The 10,843-nt window shown below is 58.2% G+C and overlaps 1 protein-coding gene across 4 annotated transcripts; it reads left to right on the top strand.

Moving 5' to 3' along the window:
* Positions 1 to 873: 873 nt before the first annotated feature.
* Positions 874 to 10,507, top strand: GMIP (GEM interacting protein). 4 transcript variants are annotated; one of them, XM_049642502.1, is made up of 21 exons: positions 874 to 1,003; positions 1,922 to 2,006; positions 2,467 to 2,542; positions 2,655 to 2,712; positions 3,022 to 3,147; positions 3,232 to 3,296; positions 3,372 to 3,479; positions 3,889 to 3,969; positions 4,072 to 4,242; positions 4,334 to 4,471; positions 4,756 to 4,952; positions 5,521 to 5,627; positions 5,701 to 5,790; positions 6,150 to 6,227; positions 6,296 to 6,450; positions 6,667 to 6,855; positions 6,951 to 7,088; positions 7,190 to 7,386; positions 7,726 to 8,113; positions 9,517 to 9,580; positions 9,710 to 10,507. In XM_049642502.1, exons 1-21 carry the CDS (start codon positions 985 to 987, stop codon positions 10,081 to 10,083), a joined length of 2,904 nt encoding a protein of 967 aa, XP_049498459.1. In that variant the 5' UTR covers positions 874 to 984; the 3' UTR covers positions 10,084 to 10,507. The 4 variants fall into 4 exon arrangements, with proteins under 4 accessions (XP_049498459.1, XP_049498460.1, XP_049498461.1 ...); XM_049642503.1 differs by lacking the exon at positions 2,467 to 2,542 and having other exon boundaries at positions 1,922 to 2,004; XM_049642504.1 differs by lacking the exon at positions 3,889 to 3,969.
* The last annotated feature ends 336 nt before the right edge of the window (positions 10,508 to 10,843 follow it).

The following is a 10,843-nucleotide window of genomic DNA, read 5'->3' as shown; positions in this document are numbered from 1 at the left end:
AGCTCCTTGGATAACAACCTCTGCCTCCCTGCTGCTTGTCAGTGAGGGGCTCACAGCCCTTTACCATCTTCACCCCTTTGCTGCCCTCAGCGAAGGACGCACAGCCCAAGGAAAGCCCTGGGATCCAAAGCAGGGAAACAGTGGGGACCGGTTGTGAATGCCTGTGAGCATCACACGGGCCCTGAGCACAGATGAAGGTGTATGCAAGTGTAGGGGTGCCAGACCACACCAGGAAAGGGGGCTATTGTGATCATTTGGAGTCCCTGAGACAATTTGAGGCCACCCGATGGTGACTGGTCTTGGGATTTGTTCGTTGGGAATGATTCTTGGGGTGCTTAGGGTGGGGGTCTATGATCACCATGCCTGAGGGAGGTGCTAGGGGTGCTTCTGGCGCACTGTAATCGACTTCAAGAGTCTGATGCAGCTTTCAAGGTGACTCCAGGTGCCCCAGACCAGAGGTCTCCAGCCCCTCCAGCATTGGGAGACCGGATCCCGCTGGAATAGGCCCTCTCCACCAGGGGGCTCCAAGGCTCCGTGGAGCCTGGATGGGTTCAGGGGTCCAAGGCCCCTGGGCAGGGAAGTCACTGAGTAGTGGGGTGTGGAAGATGCAGGGGCAGGAGCCCGGGACCAGAGAGTGTGCTGGAGCTTTGGCGCCGTGCAAAGATCAGGCGAGGAGAACCCTGGCCGGGATGGAATCATGGGGTGCCCAGCCCTGGCCCCACACATCTCCCGCATCTCGGGCAGGGGGCGCAGGGGACGCGGTACACACTTCAGGGCCTCGGGGGCGTGGCCGACCGGCTGAGGTGTAGTCGCGGGCGGAGCCTCTGATGAGCAGGGGCGTGTTCGCTCGCGGGCGTAGCCTCCGCTGGGCGGGGCTACGCAGAACCCGGGCCGGCGGCCGCGGCAGGAAATCGGGGCTGAGCCCCGCCAGCGCGAGATCCCATCCCAGACCCGGTCCCCGCCGAGCGATCCTCTGGTCTTGTCATGGACGCAGCAGAGCCGGGTAGGCGGTCCGGGGTATGGGATCCGAGAGAGACCTCCCCCAACTGTACCCCACCTCCTAAACTGAGGCGCTTCGCCTGTCCTTTTCCGTCCAGAGACCCGGGAAAGGAGTCAGGAATGGGAAGGGCACGGGAATCCACTATTGTGGGGACCCCCAAGCCTAGAGGGGCCCAGAACACCATTCCCTGACCCCCTCCCCCTTTGGAGTCTTCACCCCGGATGCCTGGGGGAGGGAGTCCAGGAAGGGGAAGTGGCCGCTTCTGCTTCTGATATTTGTGATGGGGGGCAGGGGGAGGGCGACGCAGCAGGATCCCTACTGAGGAGGGGCCATTGCTGATCTGGGCCCCTTAGAAGGGGGACTGTGGCAGAAATGTGGCAAGGTCCGACTTGTATTTCCGGCTCCCTTTGTGTCTCTGCTGTGCACGTTGAGTGTGACACGGTCTTTATGTTCCTCTGGTTTCAGTCTGCCTGTATGTGTTTGTGCCACAGGCTCTGTGCCGGCCTCTCCCACGTGTATTTCCATCTGTCTGGCCTGAGGTCCATGTGGTTCCATTGTCAAGCTGGCTCTCTCCCCAGGGACAGTGCTGCTGCATCTGGGGCATCTGTTTTGCCGCTTTGCTTCTGGGCCCATGTGTGTGTGGGTGTCTGTTCCTCTGAGCAGCTGCCCCTGTGTTGGGTTGTGCCTGATCCATCTGCCTGCCCTGAGCTGGCTTCACCCCAGGCCACACTGCCTCCATCCTGACTCTGACACCCCCCCCCCCCCCCCCCCCCCCCCAAGGATCAGAACACTCTCTTTCTGTCTCCTCCCCTTCCTCCCCCCACCCCTTCAAAACAACTGGCTAAGGGCCTACCCTAGGTGTAAGTGCTGTGAGTGGAGGGAGGCCTCCATTGGCCCATGTGTGACACTCCCCTCCCCCAGGGCTACCCCCAGCTCCAGAGAGCAGGAAGAGGTACAGTGACATCTTCCGGAGCCTGGACAACCTCGAGATCTCACTGGGGAACGTGTGAGTCTGAGCCTGGGCCACCCCCAAATCCCTAATCGTTTAGGTGCCTCACTAGGAACCTACAACATCTGGATCCACTTACCTAATAACCTGAGAAGTCTTAAATGCGTCCCTCCAAAACACCTGAAAAATCCCCAAATCCAACCCCCCAGATCTGCTGGAAATCCACAAAATGGTCCTAGGACCCCTCCCCATGTATTCTTGTAACCCCTTAAAACGTTTGAGATCCTTAGAATCCCACCCTATGGACCCCAGATTTACCTGGGACCTTTCAAACTCTCTCAAGTCCCATGACAAAAAGTCACCTAATTTCCCCCAAAACCACTCAGACCTCCCACGTACAAGAGATGTCACAGAGGTAATGTCCAGGACCATCATTCAAACTGCCCTGGGGGCCCCCAGCACCCCTAGGCAGGACAGACTGGGTGGAGGGTGGCATCTTGACACCCTTACCTCCCAGGACCCTTGAGATGCTGCCTGGAGACCCCGTGCTTTCAGGAGACCCAGAGTCTGACAAGACCCCCACAGCCACTGAGGTGAAGGGCGGGACCAATGAGGCAGGGAGGAGGGGGCCTCCAGGAGGAGGGGCTCTAGGGGGTTGAGGCCCCTGCCCTGCTCGCTCCTGAATGCTGTCTCCCTACCTCTCAGACCAGTGAAACCAGCCTTTGGAGTGGCCTCTCCCTGGAGGGTCCGGCACCCCTTACAGGTAGGGGGCTTTGAGGCCAGGGGAGTGGGGGCAGAAAGGACTCCTTCCCTCAGCAAGTCGTCACCGACTGCCTGTTCCACGTGCCAGGGAAACAACAGTACGCGACAGAGCTGAGCCCCTGCCCTCAGGGATCCCTCAGTCTGGGTGGAGAGTCAGCATAAAATTGCAACCTGGACAAGATCATAAAAGGGTGTTTGGGGAAAGCCACAGGGTATAGAATAGTGGTCACTGGTCTGGCCTTGGGGCTCAGGGAAAGCTTCCACAGCAGCCTCGGGGGTCAGAGGTCAGAGGTCCACTCTCCTGCCCCAGGGGAAGAATTGGACCTGCGGCTCATTCGGACCAAGGGGGGTGTGGATGCAGCTCTGGAGTATGCCAAGACCTGGAGCCGCTATGCCAAGGAGCTGCTGGCCTGGACCGAGAAGAGAGCCAGCCTTGGTGAGGGTCCCTTCTACCCTGCCCCAGACCCCAGGCAGTGCCCACACCCTGCCCAACTCAGACCCCGGCTGTCTCCCCCTACAGAGCTAGAGTTTACCAAAAGCATCATGAAGATCGCCGAGGCTGGCAAGGTGGCGATCCACCAGCAGGTAGCTGTGACCAGATCCCCCCTCCCCGATCCCCTAGATCCTCGGCGTCCCCCAACACCTACTCTCCCACCCCAGAGCCATATGCCACTACAGTACATCTATACCCTGTTTCTGGAACATGACCTCAGCCTGGGAGCCCTGGCCATGGAAACAGTGGCCCAGCAGAAAAGAAATTTCTCCCAGGTGAGGGGGCCCTGCCGCACGCCTTATTCCATTCCCACCTCCCCAGGAGGAAGGCAAGGTTACCCATCCAGGCTGTTTTGCTGATGAGGAAGCTCAGGCCCAGGGATGCTGAGGAACTTGCCCAAGGTCACCCAGCAGAGATTCAAACCAGGCTTCCTGTACAATTGCAAAACTGTGCTTTTGCTCGTTCGCAGGGCTTGGGGGGAAAAGTGCCGAGTGTTCACAGGCAGAGAGCTTTGGCGTCTCTGGGGCCAGGCGTTAGCAAGGATGAGGTGGGGACACGGCAGGGAGAGGGGGTGGGGAGCGTGCAGACCCAGAAAAGGGTCCAGAGGATGAAAGGCATGCGGTAGCGGGAAGCAGAAAGACTGGGTGGCCCTGAGGCAGCACCCCCATCTGTCCCCCTTGCCAGCCCCTGGCAGCCAAACGAACTGAGATCGAGAAGTGGCGGAAGGAGTTTAAGGAGCAGTGGCTGAAAGAGCAGAAGCGGATGGTGAGGCCTGGCAGGGTGGGTACCAGCGTGCGGCTGGTGGATGAGAGGAAGCGGTGCTGATCTATCCCCTTCTGTCCCTGTCCCCGCCCCCCACGACCCCAGAATGAGGCGGTGCAGGCACTGCGGAGGGCCCAGCAACAGTACCTGCAGCGCAGCGAGGACCTGTGGGTTCGCTCCCAGGCGTCCCCTGAGGACCCGGCACCCCAGGCCTCGCCAGGACCCAGCAAACAGCAGGAGCGGCGGCGGCGATCACGAGAGGAGGCTCAGGCCAAGGTGGGGACCTGGCCCCGTGCCCCACCCCAGCACTTCGGCACGCCCCACCCCACACTCCATCCCACCGGTGCCCCGGCCTCGGTTTCCCCAGGCGCAGGAGGCCTTGGTGCTGTACCAGGCCTGTGTCCGTGAGGCCAACGCACGGCAGCAGGACCTGGAGGCCGCCAAGCAGCGGATCGTGTCGCATGTGCGCAAGCTGGTGCTGCAGGGGGATGAAGTGCTGAGGCGGGTGAGGCCTTTTCCCACTGCCGCCCCCCAGCTGAGGGCCCCCTGCCCCTAACCCTTCTCCAGGGCGCCAGAACTCCTCCCTAGACAGCCAGTTTCCACCCTCAGTCCCTGAGGGCATCTCGGCCTCTCGAGTCCTGCCCACCCCCCACCCCCGCCCTTACCCCACTCCATCCAGGCCAGCCTCTGATCACCCCCTCCTCCCTAAGCTGCCCCCAAACCCTGACCATGCTGGTGTCTCTAAAGTTCAGGCTCTGCTCCTCTCTCACTGTAGTCTGCTCCCCACAGGTGACCCTGGGACTGTTAGGGCTTCGAGGGGCGCAAGCAGAGCATGGTCCCCGTGCCTTCTCTGCCCTGGCTGAGTGCTGTGAGCCCTTTGAGCCTGGCCAGCGCTACCAGGAGTACGTGAGGGTGCTGCGGCCCGAGGCCCCACCACCCCCGCCGCCTGCCTTCTCCTTCCAAGAGTTCGTGCCCACTGCACACAGGTGGGCCCCTTGGGAGCAGGGTCAGGAATGAGATCCAGAGACACAGTTTCAGGCTGTTGGAGCCACCAGGCTGAGTACTCAGGGTCAGGAAACTCAATGAGGTTTTGAGTTCTTGGATTAATACCGAGGCTCTTTTTTTTTTTTTTTTTTTTTTTAAATTTTTTTTTTTCAACGTTTTTTATTTATTTTTGGGACAGAGACAGAGCATGAACAGGGGAGGGGCAGAGAGAGAGGGAGACACAGAATCGGAAGCAGGCTCCAGGCTCTGAGCTGTCAGCACAGAGCCCGACGCGGGGCTCGAACTCACGGACCGCGAGATCGTGACCTGGCTGAAGTCGGACGCCTAACCGACTGCGCCACCCAGGCGCCCCAATACCGAGGCTCTTATTTTGGGGGAGGGGTCCCAGTTCTGGGAGAGTCCGAACTTCAGGGTCACTGTACTGGGTGCTCACTGTTGTCAAGGCTTGCAGACCCAAGTGCTTGGATTTGGGTCCTAAATGCAATGCCTAGGTGATGTCATCCCAGGGCAGTTTCCTGGTTATCAGAGCCCTCACCCTTCTCCTTTCAGCTCCCCTCTGGACACAAGAAAGAAGCTCTCTGGCCCCCTACCCCCACGGCTGGATGAGAGTGCGGCTGAGGCAGGCCCTTGGGATGATGTAGGCACAGGCTGCCAGGGTGAGTGCAGTGAGGGGTGGGCAGGAGTGGTGCTGGGGCAGGGGTCCATCCTAATTGACCTGTTCCCTTCTAGGGACTCCAGGCCCCACTCCAAGCAGCGACGTGGACAGCGTGGGTGGTAGCAGTGAGTCTCGGTCCCTGGACTCTCCCACTTCCAGCCCAGGTGGGGCCAGGACCTGACCGTAACCCATTCCCTACGTCTAACCGCCCTCCAGACCCTGGCCAGGCTCTGACCCTCAGTCTCTAACCTATCACTTGACCTCTGACCTACCTGCACTCCTGACCTATTTCCTATATCCTCTGATTCATTCTCTTGAGCTAATTTCTGAACCGCCCCCCAGATCGCTGACCCATTTCTGCAACCCCTAACCTCTGCCTTGAACTCCCTCCTGATCTCTAACCGTTACCCCAAGGGCATCTGTGGGTGGTTCTGGAAAGACTAAAAACCAGGCATATCTCCTTAGCCCTGGCGCTTCCTAATGACCCCTGTGACCCCCGACCTCTGTGACCCTATGACTCCAGGCCCTGGCACAAGGCGGTTGGTGAAGGTGTCATCCACAGGCACCGAGTCCTCAGATGACTTTGAGGAGCGAGACCCTGGTGAGGCTGGAAGCAGGTGGGGCATGGCAGGGGGTGGACCAGGCACCCCTGACCCTGTATCCCCACAGACCTGGGAGATGGGCTGGAGAACGGCTCAGGAAGCCCCTTCAGGAAGTGGACACTATCTGGCGCAGCCCAGACCCACCGACTGCGGCGGCTACGGGGCCCAGCCAAGTGCCGCGAGTGTGAAGCCTTCATGGTCAGCGGGATTGAGTGTGAGGAGGTGCGGCCTGGGCCCATGAGCCAGTGACCTGTTATGACCCCAGTGACCTCCCTGACCCCAGGCACCTGACCTGAAATCCCTATGACCTTTCTGCCCTTGGGACCTGCCCTGATCTAAAGATGTCCTATGAGCCCCCTGCCCCCTGAGGATCCCTACGACCTTCTCTTCCCCTGCTGACCTCTGATGACCTCCTTGACCCTATAACCTTCCCTTCAGTGCTTTCTGACCTGCCACAAGCGGTGCCTGGAGACTCTACTGATCCTCTGTGGACATAAGCGACTCCCCGCCCGGACTGCCCTCTTTGGGGTCGACTTCCTGCAGCTGCCCAGGGACTTCCCGGAGGAGGTGCCCTTTGTGATCACCAGGTGCACGGCCGAGATAGAACAGCGTGCCCTGGGTGTGCAGGTGCCGCCTTGACTCTTGACCATCCCCAATAGTGACCTGGTCCTCTTGATGGCTGTATCGTAAGCCAGATGTCCATTTCCTGCCTCGCCCTGCAGGGCATTTATCGGATCAGCGGGTCCCGGGTCCGCGTGGAGCGGCTATGCCAGGCTCTCGAGAATGGCCGAGGGTTGGTGGACATGTCAGGAAACTCCCCTCACGATATCTCGAGTGTCCTCAAGCGATTCCTCCAGGAGGTGGGTACTCAGTGGCTCAGGGGTAAGGGCCGGGCGGGCTCAGGCTGAGGACCCTCTGCAGCCCACCCACACCCATGTCCCTCCCACCATTCCACCCTCAGCTCACTGACCCCGTGGTCCCCTTCCACCTCTACGACGCCTTCATCTCTCTGGCTAAGACCCTGCATGCAGACCCTGGGCACGACCCTGGGACCCCCAGCCCCAGCCCTGAGGTTATCTGCTCGCTGAAGACCCTCTTGGTGCAGCTGCCTGACTCTAACTACAGCACCCTGCGGCACCTGGTGGCCCATCTGTTCAGGTGTGCACTGTCCCTGACCTTGAAATGTGATTTCTGACCTAAGGCACGGATCTGTGACCCCATCCCTGGACATATGACTACTCATCTCTGGGACTGACCCCTGCCACTGACTTCTGACCTTTGCATGTGTTTTCTGAGCTCTGAATCTTAATAGATGACTCCAGACTTTGGGTGCTGACCCCTGATCTCCATTGCCAGGCATGTAGCTGCTGGTCTCAATGACCGGGACCACTTACCCAGGACTTGGGCAAGTGGCCGCTAGCCTGGCCTACAGCTCCTCCCTGATGACCAATGACCACGCATGCCATGCCCTGACCCTTTTCCTCATACTGTCCCCAGGGTGGCTGCACAGTTTGAGGAAAACAAGATGTCTGCCAACAACCTGGGCATTGTGTTTGGGCCAACGCTGCTGCGGCCACCAGACGGTCCAGGGGCAGCTGGTGCTGGCCCTGTCACCTGCCTACTAGACTCTGGGCACCAGGCTCAGCTCATTGAGTTCCTCATTGTTAACTACGAGCAAATCTTTGGGATGGACGACCTCCCCGTGGCCACTGAGCCTCCACCCCAAGACCCCAGTCCAGCTCCTGGGGCTCTCACAATCAACCCCCAGCCACCACCCTCATACCCTGCCTCAGATCCCCTGCCCTCAGTCCTAACCTTGGACCCCAACCCAGACCCTGATCCCCACAGTATCTTGGAGAAGCATCCTGAAGCTACGCCTCCTGAGGTAGGAACCCACTGGGCCCACAGACGGGTAGGCCTTCTCTGCATTTAAGCGTCTCACTCTCCTGTCTCCCTTCCTTCCTTTGCCTTTAAAATTTTCTCTTTCATCCCCTTTCTCCCTTCCTTATTTACCTTGTGCTCATTCTGGGAGGAAAAAAGAGGAATGGAACGGGGGGGGGGGTGTAATAAGGGAGGAACAATAAGGTATAGCTCTGCAGTTACTAACAAGGGTGATCATTTACTCCTTCAACGGAACATTTATTGAACACCTAGTGTGTACCGAGCATTGTTGTAGCAGGCATTACACATACATCAGTGAGTAAATTATTGAGAGACCCCATCCTTTTGGTGACTGCACTCTAGTGGGGAAGAGACCAACAATAAAAAAAAAAAAATAGGATAGATACAAGGTCAGTTTATAGGACGTTACGAGGTGACAAGTACTATGGAGAAAAGAAAGGGTAGCATAAGGTAAGGGACACTGGGAGCACCAAGGAGAGGTGGAGGGCAGCTTGTAGCAGTAAGTAGGATTCTGTGGGCTGGTCCCATGGAGAAGGTGGATTCGAGCAAGGACTGGAACAATGTGGGAACAATCTGGGGAACGGTGTTCCAAAGAGAGCAGCCGGTGCAAAGGCCCCAAGGTAAGAACATTCCTGGTGTGTTTAGGGCACAGCCCCAAGCTGTAATGAATTACTGAGGAGAAGGTGCTAGAAAGTGAAGCCAAAGAGGGGTCTTAATGCCTTTAATGCCCTTAATGCCACGCAGACCGTGCACCTACTATGCATGGGCACTGCATAAGCGTCCTATCATCCTCACCACGGCTGTGAGAGGTAGACACTGTTAGTGAAAACCATTTACAGATGAGACTCCTACAGGGGCCTTCCCTGTCCCTCAGGTCCTGATACACATATCATTCCTTAGAACATGGACCTCCCCCTGACAAGCAGCCCGGAACTGGCGAAGGAGCAGTCAGTGAGTTCTGGGTCTCTGAGAAATGGAATGGTTCAGAAAGTGCTTGGGACATGTGGAAAGAACTCCAGCAGCTATTAGCATTTAACTAAAGGATGAACTGAAGGATACACAGATCAACTAAAAAGCAGGTGCAAGGTTGCAGAGAAGGAGGGAGACAGGTAGTTCCCCTGGTCCTAATGTGGACATGGCTGAGTCACTCCCTGGGCTGGCCCTCTGCTGAGCAAGGGCATTCCTGCCTTCATGGAGCCCACAGTCGAAATTAATAACATTGCTCTGCACGAGGGGACAAGCAGTACACTGTTAAGGGCATCGTCTCCCCAGATACCCAAACTGCCAAAGATCTTTTGCATGTGGAACAAACCCTCAGGTTTCCCAAGAGTTTCAAAGAACTGGAATTTTATTGTTGGGGTTTTGGTCTTCGGTTTGTTCCTGTAGATTCCAGTTCCACAGAGTGACGACAGAGAAGTGGCTGATGACACCAAAGAGGAAGGAGAGGAAGGTGAGTAAGTAGGGGGGAGCCCAGGAGTTATAGGGATATCCTTGCTTGGGGTGGCTTAGCTGAGAGATGACTCCCGGGAGATACCCTGAGGACTTAGGGATGCTCAGCACTGACCACCCCAACCCACAGTGTCCAGCCAAGGTCCAGAGGACTCACTCCTGGGAACACAATCCCGTGGTCACTTCAGCCGCCAGCCAGTGAAATATCCCCGGGGCGGCGTTCGGCCAGTCACCCACCAGCTGTCCAGCTTGGCCCTGGTGGCTTCCAAATTGTGCGAGGAGACCCTTGTGACATCAGTGCCCCGAGGGAGCTTGCGGAGGAGGGGACCTGGCCCTACCGCCTCCTCCCCTGAGGGCAGCCCTCTGCGCCGCACCCCGCTGCCCAAGCATTTTGAGATCACCCAAGAGACAGCCCGGCTACTCTCCAAGCTACACGGTGAGGCTGTGCCCAAGGCCACCTGCTGCCCAGACCCCCAACCTGAGGAAGTCGAGGACCATCTCTGACCATCCCAGCATTCTGACCAAGGGGGAAAGGACTCAGAAGGTGTTCAGTGTTGGGGTGTCTGGAGAGTTCCTGTGAGGAAAGACTACATGGCCTCAGGTACTAAAACCCTTTTGGAGGCAATATATCAGGATCCCTCAACTGGACACCGGTCACTGCGAAGCATCAGGGCCACTCAGGTTCAGAGAGGTTAGTCAGGGTCAATGCTCAGGGTCAATATAGGTCATGGGATTCTTGACATCCACTCTAGTCTCTGACCCCTAGGACAGGGGTGCCTTTTGCTACTTTGGTTGTGGCCACTCCCCTACCTCTGCCTGTCTTCTTAGCTGACCTCAGGTGACCAGCACTTGGGAGTGGGCAGCCCAAACTCAATATCCAGGTGGTACCTGGGGTGTGATGGCCTCAGAATAAACTGTGTCCTTTATACCCTTGAATGTCTTTCTTTGCCAGGGGAGGGTGATGGGAGAGATGGGTGAGGGTAGCATCCTTTGGCCCCATTTACCCACCAGAGACACCAAGGCCCCCTTTCATCCCCAAACATGCTTGAGCACCTACAGGCAGTACGGGCTGAACCCGGGCACCAGGCTGAGTCACACCGGCCCGGCCCTCCCGGAGCTCCACGTCCCCGATCCGGTCCTGCATAATCAAACAAATATAACAAAGTGCAGATAACTGGGACAATGGGGCTGTGTGCTCTGGGCTGTGGGAGCCCAGGGCCGCCACAAGCCGGGGCCGGGCAACGGGCAGCGCTGCCGGGGGTGG

The sequence above is a fragment of the Panthera uncia genome, chromosome A2, assembly GCF_023721935.1.
Source record: "Panthera uncia isolate 11264 chromosome A2, Puncia_PCG_1.0, whole genome shotgun sequence".
Classification (NCBI taxonomy): Eukaryota; Metazoa; Chordata; class Mammalia; order Carnivora; family Felidae; genus Panthera; species Panthera uncia.
Note: the sequence above shows the minus strand (reverse complement) of the source record. Positions and strands in the feature narration are given on the sequence as shown.